We start from the raw sequence: 23,336 nt of genomic DNA on the forward strand, positions 1-23,336 counted from the left end.
ACATAGGAAGCTCCCTCCTCTGTTGCCACGGGGGGAGAGAGCAAGCCAGTATCTGGAGAGGATACCAGACCACTAGCTCCCTACACCAGTCCACACTAAGCTCCAACTGGTGTTCCAAAGGGTCTAGTGACCTTCTCCCACTCTTCTCACATGCCTGGCTGTGTAAAATAAGGTTCAGACAATGATCTGGCACTTGTGGGCACCGTCGGCATAAGCGTTGTGCGAAGCCATTCCAGCTCCAGATCGTTGGGAATTAGAACAGGGCTGATGCCGCTGTTGGTCGTCTGTGGCACCGGGAGCATCAACATCAGGATTGGTGCTGGAGAATGTCATCTGGGTACGATCTGCGCCAGTCCGGAACTGGAATCAGATTCATCAGACCACATCTGAGCTGAGACCATCTGTGCCGGGAACACCAATGTTCCCTGCTCATCTCATTTGCCGACGGACGAGGTTTTTCTATTTGTGCCTCCACCCGAGTGTCCCAAGAGCCTCAAATGGGACAAAGAGGACTTGGGGCTCCTAAAGTGGTCCCACAACCTCCTTCTCGACTGCGACTGAGACCTCTGAGGAGTCACGCATACCGGTGTCGCCAACTGCCAGGATGCAAGTAGCTTTGTTGATTGCAACCTCAAAAGCCTTCGGAGCCAGGACCTGGTAGTCAAGGCACAATTGGAGTCGTGGTCGAGCTCATGGCACCAGAGGAAAACGTCACTGGGGTCCATAACCGACATGACGTGGTGACTGGCGCCACATGGTTTGAACCCAGCTGTCTCCAAAGACATCCTCAACATAGTTGAAGAAAAGCTCAACAAAACGTCAAAAAAGGCCTAACAAAAAGAAACAGAGGGGTAGCTGTCTCCGGATCTGCACTAACTTGCATGGAAAGAAAATAATTGACACTGCGTGCCTGGGGGGCACCTTTACAAGTGACTGTGACATCACTTCCGGTACCAATTACGCCACATGGAGCTAAATGGAGCCACCCAATGGCTTGCGCAGGAATATTGCTCAAGCAAAAGTTTCTGGATCCATTTTGACATCTGGGAAAATCAAAGATAAGTAATCTGCAGCGAGAAGTTTCTATCAGAGTGTACCATTCTTAACTATACCATTGAGCTGATCTTCTGTAAAAAAAAAAAATTACAAAAATGTTGCCAATTATCACATTTTTCTATTGAGAGAATGCTGGGCATATTCATTTCTTTCATCCATGACTTGCACTTGCCAATCTTTTGTTCCCTCACACTGTTTTCAAATGAATTCTCTTTCTCCAATATTCATAACCTTGTATCGCTAACTGGGTAACAAGTAAATTAGAATAAATCAATTTGAAGTTGGTAAGCAGAGTTTTCCTAGCTTTAACTGGTGGTAACTTGAAATAAAAGGACACTGGGTTAGTAGCATCATGCCCAGATAAATATGTGAATTTGTCTGCAGATGTTTTGGAACTCTCCACCGGCAGAACTGGACAATGTTCCCATTGTGTCTAATTAAAAACTATACGTTGGGTGGTAGCTCTGTGTAGGTAATGCTGATAGTAACAGATGGTAACAGAACATTTTGCTATAATTTGCAGAATTCATGTACATATCTTCACTTTAAAATACTGGATAATATTCAAGCTCCAAAAGCATAGGATCAGTGCTCTGTAAGATGGGCCAAACTCCTTCTTCACAGGAATCTTCTTGTGAACCAGATCCCCAACTTTTGGAATCCAGGCTATGGAAGTAGCGAAATCCCTCATTCCCAAAGTGCTGGCGTGCATTGTTGAATGCTCATCTCGGGACTGTCGTAATTCCTGTATAACAGTGACAGGTTTGTTTATGTCAAATGGTGTGTTTGCCACCACTGCTCCAGAACCATCAAAATCTGGGGCGAACACAGAGAGGCCAAACAGTTCTTCATATAGGGTATGGCCTAAGTTCTTCGAGGCAGATTTAATGCTCTCTAGACTCCATATGGGTGATAGATCCAACTAAAACCTGAACCTAATACTCTAGCTGTTAAGAATTGCTTTAAGTTATAGTTCTTTCTTTCCACTGTTGAATTTCCCTCAGGATGATATGGAGAAGAATAATGCATGGCTACCCACAATGTTCCTATGGCATCCCTGTAAGCCCTAGAGGCGAAAGCAGGGCTCTAGTCCAAATGGAAAGCAGCAGCTGCATATGTCCCGATAAAGACTTACAAATCTTTAATAAAAGTGTGAGCCTCAGTCGCAACCAAAGGAATCTGGAGCAAGAATCTACAGCTAGTAGAATGTATTTGTATGCATGGCTGAATTTAAGGGACCACAATGGTCCCAGTACACACACTGTATAGGCTTGCTTGACACTATGAGGGGTGACTGCAGTGGGCACTTGATTTGCTGACAGACGTCTCAACTTAGGAAATACTATTTTGTCTGTTTGTAAAGACCATGCCACCAGTAATGCTTTTGCAACAATTAAATGGTAGCTGCCACAACAGCATGGGCAGAAGCAACAGCCTTATGAGCTGCTTTAATTAATTCAAGCCTATGATCTTGGTTGAGGATCACACAATAACCAACCACTGGTATTGTTAAATAAGTAATGTTCTGGGCACTCAAGTGGTAGGAATATTTTGTTGGTTATGATTTTGGTAGCGGCTTGCCATCAATCTAAGCGTTCATGGCAGCCAAGATTTCATTATCCACCCTCGTATGGGAACGAGTTATTGCAGCAACAATTGCCGTAACAACTGCAGATATGGCCCTTTCATCAGCCAATGAATTCCCTATATTTATTCCAACATGTTGTTGTCCCAGTGTATGTATTACATGAGCCTGTGGCAATTTGTCTTTAACCTCTGCCACTTTCCCCGAGAGCATTTTATGCTTGATGGTGTTTCCTTTAAAATCCCTGAAGCCATTAAGGCGCCAATAGTATACATTTTAATTGAAAGACTGGACGCAATAATACAAAACTCAAACAATAAGTGTGGGGAATTCAGGATTCGTATATTTCTTGTCAGAATCAATGCTTTGAGCTCATCAAGTTGAGCTGCGCACTCCCCTAGGGACAATGTGTAGGTTTGTCGAGAGTGGAACTCACCATCCCTCATTCCTTCATAAACTGCTTTGCATGCTGCAGAGGATTTGTGTTTGGTACCTAGAGCAGGTTGTGCTGAACCATCAGTGTAAATTATATATTTGTAGTGGGTTCTAGAGGCATGACATTAGTGGGGATAGGGTACTCAAGTTCATATTGGAGACATTCTTGGATGTGTAGTTTTGGATCAAAAATATAATCAACATCAGTGGCAGTCAAGAAGGTGGCCCATTGTATCCATCGTGGATTGTAGTGCTTTTACGTTTGGAACACTGGCTGTGGTCGACAGCCTCAGGGGCTGGAACTGGGGTAACAACAATGATGCGCTTACCCTGGGCTAATGATCTCTCCTTAATTACATCTGAACTGCAGTCAGTATTTTCTCAGTGGATCCGAACGCATTTCTTAGTTTGAATATAAATGTGATTTGTATGCAATTGGCATTGTGTCACCTTCATTGAAAAAAACATATGTGAATCCAATGGCACACAGAATTTTCCAGATGACCAAATTTGTTTTGTTTTTACCTGCATGTACGTGTTTTGCTTCAAGCATGTCAGTTTGTAAAACTCTGAGTATTTGTGTGTGTTGTGGTGTCCATTGTTTACTTGAAAAAAGCTGGGCATATGAGATCATAAAGTAGTTTTATGTATTGTGCTTAATCTTGCATGTTTGTTCTGCCAAAGTTAAAGAATCCTAGCAAGGATTGCAATTTCTTTTATGGTATTAGGTGGTTGCAATTTAGCACACTTCTCCAGGAACTGTGGTGCCAGACTCTTCCTCTGATTCAAAAGCTTGTACCCCAGAAACAAGACAGTGAGAAAGGCAATTTTAGTTTTCTTGAAATTAAATATGTAACCTTGTTCGGCAAATCCCAATACAATGCTATCTACCCTGGAAAAATGTGTGTCGAGGTTGTCATCGGTCAGATAAACGTCATCTACATAAGACAACGCCTCAGGGTCAATATTGTGTAATACTGATGTTACACAGGCTGAGAACAATCCATGACTGTATTTCTACCTTTGGGACAGTACAAAATCGGAGATGTGAGCCGAGTGGTGAAAAATAAGTTAAATTCCTGCTTTCAGGCACTATGGTGCCTGGCTGGAATTTTACCCAAAATAGAATAGTTTCCGGGTTTATTCTGGGCGTAGCCTATAACTGGATGGCTGGAGCAGCCCTCGCTGGGGCTGTATTTAATATTCACATTACAAATGTATCTATATAAACTTTCTAAATTATTATACAATTGGATGTAAATCTGCTACTTGTAGGTTTTGAACATTTGGATATGGTGCATGTAGCCAACAATGGCCATGTTGGTCCTTCATTTGCGATGCAGAATGGCTGGGACAAGGGTGGAGAGGTGATGTGGCCCTCCAGGATATACCAGAGGTGTATTGCATCTAGAACCTTCCGCCCCAACTTAACAGGACTAGCGCAAGGGGGAGAGCTCTCTCTTGGTTGTGTTTTTTCTGCTGGATACTGGGACTGAAGGCAGCAGCCCTGGGAAAGTAGAAGGAAGAGCGCCCTGATGCCCATCTGGGCTAAGGACTCTAACTACACTTGACCCCAGGACCAAAGGGGCTGGTCCGTTTACATCCCCTGATGACTAGTTGGGAGAAAGACTGGACATCTGAGCCAAGGAGGAGAGAAGCTCAAAAGGAGAAAAAACAGAAAGGCTGGCGCACGGAGCCAGTGGACCCAGCTTCCTGCAAAGTATGCTGCTTTGGAGGCCATGAGGCCTGATGAAAGAGCTCCAGGTGGCTAGGGCTTCCCACCAGTAGCACAATGAGCCCAATAGTGTGAAAAAAACGCCTAATGGGGCCCAAGAAATCAGTGGGAAAAGGATCTGACCTTTAACTCCCCCAACATGATCAGATGCCATCTGACAACCTCCCAGCTCCCAGGCCAAGAAGGAACCCATTTTGTAATCTTGGGAGCGGGCATGAGTGGGGCCCCCTTCCCAGAGCTAAGAGGGCTTGGGGATCCCAACCACCAGGCTGGAATTAATCAATGGGTGAACCTGGAACCCCAACATCGGGCCCCCACCACCAAGAAGACAAAGGAAAGGGTAAAACCCGGGATCCTAGCTCCAGGCCCCGATGCCTCCCCAGTTAAAAGGAAGGTTCCACACACTCCCTACCCCCACCCAAGCTGTAGGGGGCCTACCTCACTCCCCATTCCCTTGTCTGGTGGAGTGGACGGTCACCACAAGAAGAAGCACCCTGCAGCAGGCAGGAAAAGAGAAATGCCAGCTCCAACTGCAGCACAGAGAGGTGCTGCTCACGTGGGAAGCCGGTAAGGGCAGCAAGGGGTGCTCCCTGGGCTGCCCCCAATGCAAGAGGCATGTAGGGTTGCTAAGGTGGGACTGGATACCACCAGAGGGGAGAAACAAAAAAAAGCAGCACAAGGGGCCATGCAGCGCAATATAAACAAGCAGCTGGAACCGCTCGTCAATATTCAAATTCCCAGAAAAGCACCCCATAAAGCTCTGGGGGTCCTGCAATTATCAAGCCATTTCTGATGCTTGTGGTGGCCCCAGGACAGTGGGGTCACCATAAAAAAAAGGGGGTCTGGGAGCTGCAGGAGCGCCACAGTTTGCCCCCAGGGGGCTAATAGGGGTTTCCCCAAAAAGTACTGACCTTACCTTTGTAGGGCCTCCAAAAGAAGAAGCAAGCCAGGACTCCCTTTAGTACTGAAACACTCCTAAGGCTGGAAAAAGAGCTCTAAAGCTGGGAGTGCAGCACTCTCTAGGGGCTTATTCTATGGCTGCAGTTATTGTGGCCTAAAGTTGTCTGACGAAAAGTATAAGTTGTAAAGTACTCTCTAGGAGCTAATACTATGGTTGTATTTAATTGGATAAGAAAGTGATGCCCTTTGGGATTGTATTTATGACTGTATTCTGTCTGACTGAAAGTTTTAAAAAAACACAGATTTTATGTTAATTTTAAAATGCTTTGTTAACATATTAATACTGACAGTGCTTACTGATCAGAGTGCATATGCTTTATTAACATTAGTAAAGGCATTTACATATGATTATTATTGATGACTGCATTTAAATACAAGAGGATGATGTCTTAATGTGGCTTGTTGCTCTTGAATTTTTGACCAAGCCAAGAGACCTACCTTATATGCTTTCATTACCCTTATGACCCTTTGGGGATCAAAGGTGATTAAACAATGTCATCTATAGTATGTTCCATCTGCCTAATATACATATTTGTAAATGAATGCATAGTATTTAGTAGTGTGTGTAATAAATATACTTTTCCTTTTACTAAAGAAAAGGTACTGACTAGATCATTTATTGAGTGTTGTTATGGCTTACCAGTGAATGGTGATTACAAGTCCACACCACCTCCCTTGAGTAGGCACTGGACTACTCTGCTCAGCTACCCTGACACTTTCAAGCACTACAACAGGTGTTTCATTCCCAGTGGAGGTCGAATGTGGACCCATTACTTTTGAAAGCCACACAACTAATAGCCTGTTTCCTCACTGTAAGGGTTCCTATATCTCAAATTAATAACAGGTTTTCTGACAGTGATATCTGTGGTTGTGTCTCTGTGAGAGGTGAGCCAGAGGTGTGCAAGGTTCAGAAAGGTGCTCCATCTATGGTATGGCTCAATGTTAGCTGTGCATAAGCATGAAGTGTTGCAAGAAAATGCAAGAAGAAAGTTGGTAGCGCAAGTGGATATCTAGCCCCACCAACTCCTTTTTTTCTTTAAATTTAATCTCTCTTCATGGCATGCACATTTTATATTCTATAACTCATCTACGAGGCTTTGGTTTAGGCTGCTTTAGTTACGGGCTTCTTCAGCTCAGGAACCTTCAACAATGTTTTTGGTTTGAGACATTGTCAGTAACATCTTGAATTAACCTCCAGGAGGATTTCAGTTTCCCATTCTTTCGATGGGATGTTTGATCATATCCTATGTCCACCACTAGAATGCCTGAGAGACTATTTAACTTCTAAAAAAGTACACACATGCTTCATACCTGTTAAGGTTCATTACATCCCCCCTTCCGTTTAATTAGAAACAAATGGCCCTGGGGTTTCCAAGCCCCTTTAGATTTGGAGATTTGCATCTCTTTGGGGAAGAAGAGACCCTGGCACAAGGCTTGTTTCTTGTCTGTCTGTCCCTCCCTCAAGATCAGAGCACAGGAGACTCCATGCCTTCCACTTCAGCTGAAAAAACTGAATTGCCCTAATTATGTTTTGTCCTTTACCTGTAAGGCTAAAATTACAGACAAATGCTGTATGTTAACCCGGCATCACAAACAATGGACAGTAGGGTTAAATTACAGACAGTTTGTGAAAATTACAGACGGATGGTCACCCTAGGTATATATGTTTGCTTGGCCAAAGATTCAAGATCAACAATGTATGTAAATGCAATCATCAATAATAATCATGTGTAACTGCACTTATTAATGTTAATAAAGCATATTCACTTTGATCTGTTTTTCACTGTCAATATTACTACAACAATAATTTAAAATGAACGTATCAGGCGTATGTGCTTCTTTTTTTACTTCACTTTCTGATCACATAAAATTCAACCATAGATTCAGACCCCAGAGAGCACTGTACAACATGTACCTTCTTAAACATCTTCAGGCTACAAGAAATGCAGCCATAGAGCAGGCTCCGAGAGGGTGCTACACTCCCAGCTGGGAGTGCTTTAAAACATTAAGTAAATATTCCAGCGGGTCCTGGTTTTCTCCGCAGACATAGGGTCAGTAACATTTAAAACTTCATGGAGAGACGTGCTGTACTCCTGTAGCCTCCCTAAATTTTCTTCTTAACATTGGTGGTGCCCCTGCCGTCCTGGAGCAACCACAAGAGGAAAACAATATGCATATTAGGAAGCTCCACAAGACATGATGGGGCTCTCCAACCTGAAGCAGTGAATAATCTTTGAGCGGCTCTCCTGTTGTGGAATGCCGCAAAGCCCTTTCCGCTTGTTTTTCATTTTATCATTCTTTCCTGGACATGTCCAGTCCTCCCCGAGTACCACCCCATGCCTCCTTCCTTTAAAGCAGCACAAGGAGGCCACCCCTGACTGCCCTGCTGTTTTCCACACAGTCCAGGGTTCTATTCATGGGTGGTGGACACCCACTCCCCCCACACATGAGCATGGAGAGCGGGGCACGCCCATCATTACTAGGTGGTGTGGCAATGCTACCGCAGCATTCCTGGTCTTTGGGGGTCAGGGATGAGGTCTCAGTCCCCTTTTTGGCATTTATGCCCAGGGATGGGGTCCTGGGGTGATGGAGAGTCTAGGGAAGGAGCCCAGTGCATGCCACCTCCCTGAATAAATAAAATAATTCATCCTGTGCCTACCCGTGGGCCCCAGTAGACTCCCCCATGATTGGAAAGGGATCAAAGGTAGTTAATCTTCATACCACCATAACTCGGGCCCCTTTGGGCTGATCTGGGCGATCTTGGGCTTTGCCAGGAGGAGCAGTTTGAGCTCTAGCCAGCAGGTTGAGCAGAACTTCCACTTCCTAAGCAGGGTAATCTACAGGCTGCTGGTTCTCCTGGCTCCCTGCTCCAGCCTTCATCCTTGTCCCTAGGTGCAGAAGTCCAGGGCTTTCTCCCAACTGGTCCTCAGAAGGTCTAAGGGAGCCAGCCACAATGGTCCTTGTGGGGGGGGTGGGGGCTTCCTTCCACCTGTTATCCTTGGCAGCTCCGGGGACCAGCAGTGAAGCACACAAAACCACCAACTAAGAAAGAGTCTCACCCTTGTGCAAATGTTTTTAAGGAGGAGGAAGGTTCTAGCAGCCGGGCATTCCTGGCCAATCCTAGGGTGCCACATTATCTTTCCAGCCCTGTCCCAACCCTCCTGCACAGCATGCTGGGACAGTTCAAGATAGTGTCATCTAGGAGTCACTAGTCACATCTCTTTTCTGGGCCTCACCTCCGCCCTCACTGACATAACTGCCACGGACTTTCGCACCAAATGTTCAAATGGGACCACCCTTCTGTGTTAGCTCCAGAGGTCTGGGCTCCCTCCTTTGTTTACTGTGCTTGGGGAGGCTGATCCCTGGTACAGTGGGACAGCTGACTGTTTGATGCAGATCCTTCATCCCCACCCCTTTCATCCTCAGGAGCTGAGTGGAGTACTGAGAATTGCCCCCTTTGTATGGGGAAGCCTTTGTTCCTGCTGCTGAAGAGAAATGTAATTAACTGGGCAGAGCAGTGTCACACAGGGCCTGGGCTCTGATAATCAGCTACTCAAGTTTCCCCCCATGCGTATAAATAATGTGTCACTATAGACAAAACAGTAAATCACACCAACTTCCCCTATGAGTGATCACTATCACTATAAGGCCTACCCCAGGTCAACATCTAATCCTGCAGAGTACCCTCTGCGCCAGGCTACTTGTGCACAGTTCCCAGGCTGCACACAACAGTAATCTCACACACCCAATGCACATGTGTTCACATGTAACGAGTCAAATGCCCCACACCCTTGTTGCCTCGCAGTAGTCTTATCTTCAACGGTGGACACTGACAGTAAACATGTGCAGTCCATTTACCTTGTGATTACCATGGGTGAGACAGGGAGTACTGAATGGGTGGAAGAAAATAAGTTACTTACCTGTAACTGTAGTTCTCCAGTATTGGAATCTTTCATAGATTCACATGCTTGAATCATTCCCCGTCGTCGAGATGGGAGTCCCGGTATAAATTTTCATAAGTAATGTTAAAACATATTGAAGAGTTTGATAGTCTATCAGAGTCATTTTGTGAAAAAGGACCAAACTTGATCCTCCACCAATCAGGCGACAGCACCCTTCAGAACCTCCTGAGAGAAGCTCTAGCACCTCAGATTTTCCACGCACAAGTACGTATATTACAATGAGTATATGTATTACTAGAAAGAAAGAGGTGAAGTGAGCTTCTCCGGGGAGGTGGGTGGGTCGCATGTGAATCTATGAAAGATTCCAATACTGGAGAACTACAGTTACAGGTAAGTAACTTATTTTCTTACTCCAGTATTGGAACTTTCATAGATTCACATGCTTGAATCAGAGTAGAAAGCAATAAGTATGCACATTGTAAAATGACAACCCCTTTTAAGAAACAGGTTATCTTAGACCACAAAATCTTATCATCCTGTATAAAGTGATGAAGTATATGAGTGTACTGACATATGTTTCTACATAAACATCTATATATAGATATACATATATACACATCTATCTATACACACGTATATATACATAAATAACAGTATGTCATTATCTCTAATATAAATAGGGTATTCCTGTGAAGATACATGCTGAAATTTAAATAACAAACCAGTATTAAAACATAAGACAGTAATGAAAGCTGATCAATATCTGATAACCCGCTGACTATGGGATTATGATAGTGATCAATTATCTTTAGATAATTTTTTTTTTTTTTGATGTGCATACGTTTTCTAGGATGGAGGGATGTAGGAGGAATGGCTCACCTTCACCTGAAGAGATTCCTGAGAACAGCTTGGCCCACTGCTACCTCTCCGTGCGAGAGGGACTCCAAGCAATAGTGCTTAGTAAAGGTATGACAGCTCTTCCATGTTGCTGCCCTACAAATGTCTTGTAGTGGCACTCCGGCAAACAGTGCCGCTGACGATGAGACTTTTCTCGTCGAGTGAGCATGCACAGACGACTGCAAAGGTTTGCCCGCTGCCTGATGGCAGAAGCGAATAGCAGAGGCGATCCATCTTGAAATACTCTGCTTGGAAAGCGGGTACCCCTTCCTAGGGGCACTGTACGCTACAAATAGCTGATTAGAACGTCGAAAAGCTTTTGTCCTGTCCAAATAAAATTGAACGCATCTTTTCACGTCTAGAGAGTTTAATGCTCTCTCCGCTGGAGTAGACGGATGAGGGAAAAAAGACTTGAAGACCAAAGGTTCGTTAATGTGAAAGTCTGACGGAACCTTTGGAATAAAATGCGGGTTAGTGCGCATTAGTAGTCTATCTTGTTTAAACTGTAGGAATGGCTCTTGGATGGAGAGCGCTTGTACCTCACTGACCCGCCTAGCTGATGTAAGGGCTATCAATAAGGCAACCTTCCACGATAAATGTTTGAGGGAAGTACGGTGGATCGGTTCAAAAGGATGCTTCATCAGTTGTGCCAAAACAATGTTCAGGTTCCACGAAGGAGGTGGAGGTCTGAAAGGAGGGTAAACCCTGAACAGCCCCTTTAGAAATCTCTTAATCAGCCGAGAAGAGAAGAGCGAAGGTGTATCCTCTGAACGTCTGTATGCAGCTATGGCTGCTATATGAACTTTAATAGACGAGTGTGCTAGGCCAGATCGCGCTAACTCTAAGAGATACGGCAAAATCTCTTCTGGTAGTGAAAGAAAAGGGTCAATTTGACGTTGATGACACCAGGCACAGAGGGGGTCATTCTGACCCTGGTGGTAATTACCGCCATGGTGGAGGTTGGCGGTAGCACCGCCAACAGGCTGGCGGTGCTCCGCCGGGCATTCTGACCGCGGCGGTACAGCCGCGGCCAGAAGCGGAAAGCCGGCGGTGTACCGCCGACTTTCTGCTGCCCAAGCTGCGCCGCCATGGGGATTCTGACAGCCCATACCGCCATCCTGTTCCTGGCGGTTCGCTCGCCATGAACAGGATGGCGGTATGGGGTGTCGTGGGGCCCCTGGGGGCCCCTGCAGTGCCCATGCCAATGGCATGGGCACTGCAGGGGCCCCCGTAAGAGGGCCCCACAAAGAATTTCAGTGTCTGCTTTGCAGACACTGAAATTCGCGACGGGTGCAACTGCACCCGTCGCACCTTCCCACTCCGCCGGCTCCATTCTGAGCCGGCTTCCTCGTGGGAAGGGTGTTTCCCGCTGGGCTGGCGGGCGGACTTTCGGCGGTCGCCCGCCAGCCCAGTGGGAAAGCCAGAATGACCGCCGCGGTCTTTTGACCGCGGAGCGGTCTTTCGGCGGGAACCGCTTGGCGGGCGGCGACCGCCGTCCGCCGCGGTCAGAATCACCCCCAGAATCTCCTCCATTTAAACTGATACGCCTTGTTAGTGCTATCCGCTCTGGCGTGTGACAAAATATCTCTGCAGTCCTGCGGAATATTTAAATGCGCAAATTCTCTGTGGTGAGGAGCCATGCCGCTAACCGCAGCGAGTGTGGATCGGGGTGTCGGACTTGGCCGTTGTTCATTGTTAGTAAATGAGGTAACGGCTCCAGCGGAATATGGGGTTTGACTGAGAGAATGAGGAGCTCCGTGAACCAATGTTGGCGCGGCCAATACGGGGCTATCAGTATGAGAGTGCACGGTTCTGTTTTCATCTTCGTGAGGACCCTTGGGATCAACGGAATGGGAGGAAAGGCGTAAGCAAAGATGTCTGACCAGACTATCGAAAACGCATTCCCCCAAGATCCCTTTTGGTGATGCCAACTTGCGAAGAACTGGCATTTGGCGTTGTCCTTCTTTGCAAACAGATCCACTGTTGGTGTTCCCCACTGGGAAAAAATCTGGGTGAGTACCGTCTGGTCTAATTCCCACTCGTGGCATTCCGATTTCTGTCTGCTGAGTGCATCTGCTGCTTTGTTGTTTATTCCCGGCAAGTGCACCGCCGATAGTGTGACGCCTTGCTGCGAGGCCCAGTTCCAGATCGCTTGGGCTTCCCTGGAGAGGGTGAGAGATCTTGTACCTCCTTGTTTGTTGAGATAGTGCATCGTAGTGGTGTTGTCCGTTCTTATCACCACTCGCGATCCATGGATTCTTGGGAGAAACGCTTGTAGAGCAAGGTGCACTGCCCTGAGTTCTAGCCAATTGATATGTCTTGATGCCAGATGAGTTGACCATCTGCCACTTATTTTCAGGTCCTGTAATACTGCGCCCCAGCCCTCCAGTGAGGCATCTGTTGTTATGGTCCACGGGGCTGGCTGTTGAAGAAACGAGAGACCGATTGAGAGATGATGGTCTTGAGACCACCACTTGAGAGTTTTGATCATTGTCGGAGTAATTTGTATCTGGTTTTCGAAAGTTCCTGATACTTGAAGCCATTGACGGTTGAGCTGCTCCTGCAAGGGGCGCATCTTTAGCCGACACAGAGGGATCAGAGGTATGCATGAAGACATCATGCCCAATAGTGATTTGAAGAGACGGACTGTAACCTTTCGTCTTCTTTGTATGACACTCCCTAGGGTTAGTAACCTTTGTTGTCTCTCTAACGTGGGACATGCGATGCCGGATTCCGTGTTCAGTTTTGCTCCCAGAAAAGTAATACTGCGGCCTGGTAGAGGGTTGGACTTCTCCCAGTTGATCGTGAATCTGAGATTGGTCAGCAAGGAAACGCACTTTCTTGTTGACTTGTGTGCTCCTGTGTAAGTCTTTGCCTTTATTAACCAGTCGTCTAAGTATGGAAAGACCTGGTGCTTTCTTCTCCTGAGAAAGGCTGCCACTGGTGCTAGGCATTTGGTAAATATTCTTGGGGCTGATTTGAGCCCGAAAGGAAGGACGCGATATTGATAATGGCTCCCGGCTACGGTAAATCTCAGATACTTTCTGTGGGCAGGGTGGATTGGTATGTGGAAGTATGCGTCCTTGAGGTCTAGCGATGACATAAAATCTCTTTGATTGAGACGCAGAAGGACGTCTTGCAGGCTGATCATTCGAAACGATTGCTTCTTTAGGTATACATTTAGTTGCCTTAAATCGAGGATCGGTCTCCAATCCTTCCACTTTTTTCGAATTATGAAGAACCTGGAATAAAATCCTGTTCCTCTTTGATCCCGCGGCACCTTCTCTATAGCTCCCTTGAGAAGGAGCTTGTAGACCTCTTCCTTGAGTTGTTATGGGTATCTTGAAGGAGTCCTGCGGGGAGGGTTGGGGGGAGGTTTCTGGACAAATTCTAAAGTATGGCCCTGTTCCACTAATTGTAAGACCCACTTGTCTGACGTAATGGTTTGCCATTGACTGAGAAATGAGGAAATTCTTCCGTCCAGGGTGACAGGAGGAAGACTGGGCGTACCCGGTGCCTCGAAGACATCAGGTTCTACGCGCTGCATCCTTAGCAGGGCGGGTTGAGCGTCCACGGCCTGCCGGTCTATTATAGGCTGGTTGAGCCGGTTGTCTCTGAGAATAGTATGGCGGAAATTGTTGCGAAGATGACGGGTAGGAAGAGTATCTCTGTTGCTGATACCCTCCTCTGTAAGAGGGCTGGCCGCGCCCCCTAGGGCGAAAGGACAATTTCCGATATTGCAGGGTCCCTAGTGACCTTGCAGTGTCCGTGTCCGTTTTAATTGATTGTAGGGCTTCGTCCACATGTTTCCCAAATAACGCTTGGCCATCAAAGGGTAAGTCTAGGATCTTATTCTGGACTTCTGGACGAAATGAGGTGGCTTTGAGCCAGCCCTGTCTTCTTAATACAGCAGCGCCTGCAAGCTGTCTGAAAGCAGTGGTCGCTATGTCCATTGCGCAGTCTATAAGCTCTGCAGACGCGTGTTGACCCTCTTGCACAGTCTTATTTGCCTCTGATTTTACGTCTTCCGGCAGTTGACTAATGAAAGGTGCAATATCTGCCCAAAGCTGTCTGTCGTATTGAGACAAAATAGCCAAGGAGTTGGCAGCTCTAAGCATTAAGCTGGCCATAGAAGAAAATAAATCTCTTTCCTATGTTGTCTAGCCTTCTACCCTCCTTATCTGGGGGCGCAGAAATTGGAGCAGAAGGATTCTTTGATCTTCTTTGAGCCGCTTGAGCTACTACGGAATCTGGAGGAGGATGGCCTGTTAAGCATGTTGGGGCATCATCGGGAGCTTTGTATTTCTTATCCAGACGTGGTAAAACTGCTGTGACTGTTGCTGGATTAGTCATGACCTTAAGGCCTTCTTCCCACAAATAGTTCACCATCGGGATGGAACGCACAGACTTCTGGAAGGGCTCTTTAAAATCATAGAGGAAACAATCTGTTTGCTTCGTCGGTAGTGGTAATGCAAAGCGCTTGGCTGCCCTCTCTAAGAGATTGTGAAAACCTCCAATGTCTTCAGGTGGGGATTCCACCTTCGAATGAGAAGGAGAAGGTGGAGCAGGAATAATATACTCGTCCCACTCTGAGTGAGCATCTATGAGCTCTCCTTCTTCTTGATCTCCATCAGAAATGTCAGTGTCCTGGGGAATTGTCATGTCTGGGGTAGCCACATCTGTGAGATGCAAAGTCGTCGGTCTTTGATGTGGAGTAGAAGGACCAGAAATGGGCGATGGATTAGGCTGTTCTCCTTGTGGAGGAAACCTTCTGTTATAATCCACCAACATGGCTCTAAGGCCAGTAAGCAGGTCGGAAGGGATATACGTTCCCTGTTGATACTGCTGATGCTCCAAGGAAGCCTGGGGATCATAAGCTTCCTCATATTCTTCCTCTTCCTGATATTTTACATTCAATTCAGATGGGCTGTGGGCCGTACCAAAAGGTCCATCTTCGTCTGAATCATCATCTCCCTCCAAAAGATGTACTGGTACCAGGGAGGATACCTTACTAGGTGAAGTGTGGGTTGGATTTAATGTTTCTGTTCTTTTTTGATATTTTTCCCTCGTCGACGATCTCGTCGACGACGTGTAAACTGACTTTGTCGTAGACGGTGCCGTCGATGCTGGACGCACTGTTATTTTAATAGCCGCAAGCTTCGCCGACGAGTCTACCGTCGACGGTAAAGCTGATACCGACGTCAGCGCCGTCGACGATGACGAGGTGTAGACGGTCGTCGACGCTGATGTCGTCGTTGTAGTTCTCGTCGACGGTGGTGTACTCATCGACGATGTCGCCGACGGAGCCGTGGACGACGGAACACCTAAAGTAGTTGGAGTCGTCGGCAATGCGCCCACCGACGGTGCCGTCGACGGGGAATCCATCGACGAGGCCTTTTTTCCAGTCACAGAAGATGGCTTTTTGAAAGGCACAGATGGAGGAACAGATGAGGATTTCCTGTGCCTCTCAGAACTGGAAGAACGTTTTTTCCCCTCTTTACTTGAGAGTCTAGTTGGGGAAGAAGATGGGCTGCGACCCTTATAAGACCCTGAAGCAGTCTTTTTGAGGGCTTTCCTTGAGGTTTGTGAGGGAGATCTAGAGCGTGATCTTGCTCTTTTAGTTGATCTCTTGGATGTTGATGATTCCTCACTCTCAGAATCAGATACTGGATCCTTCCTATGCTTCAGTTTCTGCAGCCATATTAGTAATCTGCCTTCTCTATCCTTTAAGGTTTTAGAAGAAAAAGTACGGCAAATCTTACAGTCTTTGGCTGAATGATCTGGATAAAGGCAGTAAATGCAGTCTTGATGAGGATCTTCAGAGTGAAGTCTTTTCTTCCCACAAGTCTTGCAGTCTCTAAAGAGACTTTTCTTTTCCTTGTCAGACATAGTTGAAAAATAGCTGACAAATCAAAATTATTGAGTTTCTCTGAGAGAAAAAGAGCTGAATAAAGGTGTGAAAACAGAGCAGAGCTCTGAGGAGACTCCCTAGCATGACGTGCGGTAGAAAATCTGAGGTGCTAGAGCTTCACTCAGGAGGTTCTGAAGGGTGCTGTCGCCTGATTGGTGGAGGATCAAGTTTGGTCCTTTTTCACAAAATGACTCTGATAGACTATCAAATTGAAGAGGCCTAGGGCCTTTTTCTCTTCAATATGTTTTAACATTACTTATGAAAATTTATACCGGGACTCCCATCTCGACGACGGGGAATGATTCAAGCATGTGAATCTATGAAAGTTCCAATACTGGAGTAACCCAATTGCAACACTTGGTCAGCCTGTTGGTGAGGACCTTAGCCAGAATGTGGGCCTCTAAATTAATTAGGAAATATAACAATAGGAGGAAGACTGCAGTGGTGGTCATACTGGCTTAAGGATGACTAAAATCATTGCGCCCCATAGATCACAGGGTAAAGTTCCCATCTTGTAACCTCCTTGTGAAAGTGAAGACTAGAGGGGCTCCAGAGCGAAGCACACTTTAAAGAATTCAAGAGGGGAAGCCGTTGGGACTGGCGGTCTTTCCTCTCTTTGGATGCGCTCATGCAGTTGCAGACTATCCAAACTGGAGAGACTCAAGATCAATAAATCTGTGACAATATCATTTTGGGCTTACGCTAGTGGGGGGTGGGAGGAAGGCCCAATACAGAGGTCAGTAATAGTTGACAAAAGTCCTGGATATCTGGAGAGCATCTGAGTCTGTCCATCCCTAGACTGTATCTAGGGCACTATTCGTAGTTCTATGTCTCTGTTAACCAGTATAAGAGCTACCCGGCTTCATCACCTAACTTGTAAACTGTATTTTGCATAGTAGTGCATCCCTGCTCTGCCATAGCGGTAGCAAGTAGCTTTTGTTTTAGTACGTCCAGAGTAAGTTCAGCTGACGTTGCACCAGTGGCTCAGTGGTGTGTGTGCAGTCATTCCATTTCAACAATGGCTCCTTCCAGTTTATTCATTTCACTAGATTCCTTTCCCCGAGCCTCCTTTTGGTAAGTCATGTCTTCAATCCTGATTAACAGTTTTGAGGGCCTCCCAAGATGTGACTCTGAATACGACAGATCCTGTATTGAGCTTAAAGTAGTCCATGATGTGATTGCACAAATGTTCCAAGAACTGATTGTCTCAGGGGTGCCATGAGCTCAGTCTGAATAATCCACCTCGCAGTCGCCCCTGCCAGCATACAGTCACCTGTACTGGAGTGTGGTCTGTGAAAGCATGGGGTGAAATACAAGCACCTGCACCGATGTAGGGTGCAGAAAGGAATTCAAAATCAATTCTAGACAAGGACTGGTGTGGGATGGAACAATACATAGTTTCGCTCTCAGTGGGGTTAAGGTACCGTCAGACAGAGCTTATGCCTAGCGAGTGTGTCCACTTGTGCAGGATATATAATTTGCATTGTGCCACTGGGCTTCTTCTGTCTCTTTCAGGGTTCATAACAGAGTAACAGAGTGAAAGTCCCCCTCCCACTCCCCCGAGTCTTTCCTACAGGGGTCTGAAGCAGTACCTATGTAAGTGCTGTCAACGTGGGGTCCACTAGTGTAGGTGGGGTGTAGACTTGCAAACACCGAGTGAGACTCTACCATTTTGCATTTTACAAACACATATCTCCCCTTGTCATCCGTGTGCATCTGTGTGAGTGACCTGCAGTGGCAGGTGTTTGTGTATGAGAATTGCCATGCCCCGGAGTGTCTTGTGTAACCTGAGTGAATGACCCAGGTGTAGTCGCTGCACATCAAAAAGGATAATCATGTGCCTAATAAGTGGGTTTCCAGTAAGAGGCCTATCTGTGGGGCACATCGCTTGAGGTGCTGATAAGCTACTCCTCTCTTAATTTTATTGTTAGGGCTATTAACGTTCCAGTAGAGGAGTGAAAAAGTATCCTTTAAAGTCTTTATGTGATAGGCTGTGCTTATGAGTGTATGGGTCTGTCATGCGCCTCTGTGCATGTATAGATGTTGCTGAAGCAAAAGTAGAAAAGTGTTAAAGATAAACCCCCACTCTTATTATCCAGCCAATCCTGCACATCACGACATTAAGTATCTGTTGCCCTTTCCTAACCCCAAAGCCATGCAACAGGGAAGATAGTCTGAAGAGGAAGAAGGCTGAGAAACCCAAGATGAACAAACCAATCAATAGCCTACCCAGCATCTGACAATAAACAAAGTACTGTGTCCCCAATCTCTACACCCCTTTATTCCCAGGTAACCACATGCATGCCATAACAGATGGCCACATCACCCAAAATGAGAAGTACATGTAGGGGGGAGGGGGATGGTGTTTTGAAAGAAGACGGTTCACCAATAATGGAACCTCCAATGCTATTGTCTCTGCTGATTTTATTTGGCAGTTTGTCTCTGGAAGGGTCCATACTCTTGGTGCCAGACTGTAGGCCTTAACATCTCCTGCTCCTGGACAGCCTGGTGTTCTCCCCACGTTCCGGAGACTCTGCAGCCTGCAGGTGTGTCAAATTTAGCCCCCAGGCATTCAGAAGTAGTCAGTACCCCACATCCTGCTGGTTTTCAAAGAAATGTGTTTTATCCTCATTAATTACTTTCAGCTTTAACAGAAATAGGAGCATGTAGGTCAGTTGCATGGCTTTCCCTTCTTCCCCTTGATGGCAAGGAAAGATCATCGCTGCTGTTGAACCTGAGCCGTATAGTCCATATAGATGTTACTCTTTGGCACAACAAGAGATAAGTTTGGTAGTGGGGGAGGGGGAACGTTCGGTAGCAGGGCCCGTACGCCCCATTCATGCAGTCCAGCCCGTTCATGGTCAGACACTCGTCTCTGCCACCACCTCTGGCTATTGTTTCAGACCAGTAGAAAACACGCACTGAGGATTATTATATCGGATTACTGTGTGTTCGTCTGAGCTCCCTTAAGAACTTTCCACCATTTTGCACATCCGCCTCTGCACCACCCGCAAACTCACACTTGTATTTAGAGTGAGGCATTAAATCTAGGGTGCCTTTTATTCCTGGTTTTCTGTACAGACAAGGGATTGTTTGATTTATAAGCATGCTGTGAACTTTTGGAAGCAGGGAAACTCAGATTCCGGCATCTACTCGAACTTGATACAAAGCCCTAAGCAAACAGCAAGAGGAAACTATTTGTAGGCCTCCTCTGTATTAAGCAAAGTGGCATGGGACACACAGCCAGGCCAAGGAACACTACACTGTCCATAAAAATACAGAAACATTAGACAGGGGCACCAGACACTAGTCTCCCCGACATAAGGGAATGCAAGTAGGAACCACATTCTCTGGTGCAGCACAGCACACTTCACAGTGGCTCTAAAGTTAAACAGGTACCACCCTCGTAGCAGGTGCACATCCTCATGAACTGCTCATCAGTCAATGGAGATCTGCTCATGGTAGATCATAAAACCCAGGGCCTGTTCTGGCCAAAACCAAATTAGTGCTCTTCAATATAATAATGTAAAAATGTTGTTTAACACAAAAGTTACCTAGATGAGGGCTCTACAGAAATCTGCAGGAACGTCTTCAGCTTAACTTGTTCAAAGCAAAACAAACAGCATTGCACATGTATCTATAAATGGGAACATGTTTGAAGACAAAGATATACAGTATTGCTTCCATCAATACATTTTATTAGTCGTCCAAGTGCAAAACTTACCATCTGAAATCTGCAATTAGCTTGACATCAGCTATAACAAGCTTGTGCTCTATAATCATGTGCTTTAGAAGCTTTTCGTGCTCTGCTGAGGGGACACATTCTTCACAGAATATACAGGGCACATATGAAGAATCTTCAGATGCAGCTATGCCACCTGGGCTTTCTGGCAAACAAAGAGCCTCCAGGATATGGTCTCTTCTGCCTGCAGGGAGGAAACAAGAAACATCATGAAGCATTTCTTATTTTTGCCAGTGCACAGAACGTCTAGGTCAGGCTTTTCCAACGTTTAGCTTGTGAGCTACTAGTAGCTCTCCAGCTACCTGTAAGTTAGTCTCCTGTGTGCAGTTCAGCCTAGTAAATGAGACGTTTTTGCTTGACTGAATTAATATAGTGTGTATTTGAGATAGAAATTCGTGTATTTTCCAAAATATATTTAAAGCTGATAACTGAGTGATAAATCATGAGGAGTTAGGGAGCCCTGTTACTAACATTATTATCTTGGTGCCTGGACATTGCAGCAGAGGATGTTATGTATTACCCACATAAAGATATTCCAAACTGACAAAGCCTGCTTTTTTTTAACATTACTGCTGGCAAACATGCCACATGCATGGAGGTGATTTTTACTGGTAAACGTGCCACTAACATGGTCTTGTTTGCCGAGCCACAAACGTGGTCTTGTCTGACATGCCAACTATTACAACACTGATAACATTAGTAGCGCGAGATGATTTAGAATGAACATTAGTAGCTCTTATTACAGAAAAAGTTGGAGACCACTGGTATAGGTTTATCTTGAACACTGTATGGAAAAGCATTCAGCCTCCAATTGTTCAGTCTTTGTTGTTTTGACCTTGAAAATCTTCAATCCAGGATGACTGCGGACTAATCAATTGAAACCTGGCCCACTTCTTGTAATTTTTGTCTACACCACGAAATGAGGTATTCAATCGATTTTGTAATATACAGCAAATTTATTGTGAGGACTTCCAAGTACAAAGTATCTGTCCGTAGCTCCTGTGTGTATCTTGATCATGTGGTGAATCCTCCGAGTCATCTGGAAGTGCTTTCGATCAGATCATAAAATAATGAAGCAATGTTGAGATGTCTTGTGGGTGATTTGGGAAGGGGGATACTGATGCATTTCAACAGTACAGCATAAAAACAACTGATAAACAAACAAGCATGTCTTCCTCAACTTTGTGATGGGAACATTTCCTCTTGGTTATCACGTGTGTATGAAAGTTTTCCATTCTTAAGCAACTGGTTCACCAAAACAGTCAGTTCTAAATGGTATGCTTTAAAGTTTAATGCTGCAACACTTCAACCAGCAGAAAGCCTTCTCACGTGATTTATAGTCGGCTACATATGTTCGGCTTCTTTGTAGTTTTATCACTGCATCTTTTTTCCAGAGGAAGGCAATCGTGTAGTTACCGCCTGTGATTTCAGAAGCTGACCAAAAATTGAAATCCGTTTTGTTCCTTCAGATTATTCAAAAGATAACATTTTTTTTGTACAGTAACCCGTGTTTCAATGGAAGTCATCAACATGAGTAGTGGTTCTGAAACCCCTATCCTTACTGTAACAACTTCACAGGAGAGAAAACATAACCATTTTACACTGCGGTTGCATCATGGAAGTAATCGCTTTCTAAGCTTTCACCCACCTAGCTGCGTCTCCTAAGACCAGAGGGTAGGGGTGTTGCGCAAGTGCAAATTAGACACCGTCTTCTGGATCACACACCTTCAAGCAGTGGTGGAATGGCAAGGTATGCAGACGTACTCATGGTGCCATGCTTTTACTAATCTGTACCAGGCTATGGACTTATATACCGTGATTATGTTCCGGTGGGGAATACAGAAAAAAAATAGTAGCGAAAATTAGTCGCAGGGATAGTGGTAGCATCCCGCTTAAAATACATTAATAATTCATTAAATAAATAAAGCATAGGCACGGGACAGAGCTCCCAGAAAAGAATAATAAAAAGGGCAAAACAAAGAAGCAGGCAAGGCACAACATTGATGCAGACCGCAGAAGCATATCACAGCTTCATTTCTAAGCTGAAGCCTGTCCTCTTTCAGTCCTCCCACAAAGTCACTCTTCCAAGTTAAAAATGAAAAAACGTCTGGGGAAGGGCGGAACCACCAAAACAAGGTATTGCGAATGAGGGGAAGGCAAACCCAATTTTAACGAGAATGGTGTTTGACAGCAGGTTTGTCTCAAGAAGATCATCATGTCATTAGATGACTGCCCACTGAGAAAAGTTATAGAGTCAAATGACAGATGACCAACCACCATCTTCCTGGGCAGGGGTGCTGTGCTGTCACCAGCTACCTCGTCTTTTGTTCCTTATGGCTCTGTCCAGACCTGTGAGAGAACATCTCAGATGTGTTTGGCACAAGTTCCGATACACACTGAGGGAGTAAGAAGGCATAGTGTTCAGCCTGTTTCTCATAGCTGGGAATGATGAGCTACAAAGGGAGATTATGCACTGCACCACAACGTCAGTGATTCCCCTTTTAATCAAAAAAGATATATAGCTGTAAAGGTAAAAAGGGAAGGGAGATCAGCAGGTGGTGAAAAAGGGGGGCAGGTCTCCAATTAAATGTTTCAGGACTACATGGGGGTCTGAGAGAGGGGTAGGAATGGCCATGTTCTGCATGGCTTAGCCATGACTCCTCTCAATCTACACATCTGATCTATGTAATTAGCTTATGAGCGGGGCAGGTACTTATAGGGCACACACAACAAAGCTCTAAATGGGTGTGTAGCAATAATGGTTGGCTTTCTATATCGGGGTTCAGTTCATATCATAGATAACTCAAACTTCACTCTCATTGCCTACAATGCCACATGCAACTCTCAGTGGAAACCAATTCCGTTACAGACACCTATCCACCAATAACTCAATATAATAATGATAATAACAACGTGATTTTATAAGGGTTTTAGACCATATGATAATAGATGGGCATTACTAGGGATGTTTATTTCCAGTACAGGGTTCTGAGTAAAATTTGCCATGTTCTCAATGTTGTTATTTGGAATCCCTTGGTGTAATACAACTATGTTTTTCATTCTGACCAATGTACCGTTATACATAGGTTACTAATAGTTTGGAAAAACGCTCG

The 23,336-nt window shown here is 45.5% G+C and overlaps 1 protein-coding gene across 1 annotated transcript in view; it reads right to left on the minus strand.

The window, feature by feature from the left end:
- The window catches only part of ZNF277 (zinc finger protein 277), a 492,259-nt gene that overhangs the window by 382,905 nt on the left and 86,018 nt on the right, over positions 1–23,336 (minus strand). Inside the window, exon 2 of the mRNA XM_069228962.1 lies at positions 20,206–20,407. Coding sequence (XP_069085063.1) covers positions 20,206–20,407 — 202 coding nt within the window. The remainder of the gene's footprint in view (positions 1–20,205; positions 20,408–23,336) is intronic.

This window comes from Pleurodeles waltl, chromosome 4_1, assembly GCF_031143425.1.
Source record: "Pleurodeles waltl isolate 20211129_DDA chromosome 4_1, aPleWal1.hap1.20221129, whole genome shotgun sequence".
NCBI lineage: Eukaryota > Metazoa > Chordata > Amphibia > Caudata > Salamandridae > Pleurodeles > Pleurodeles waltl.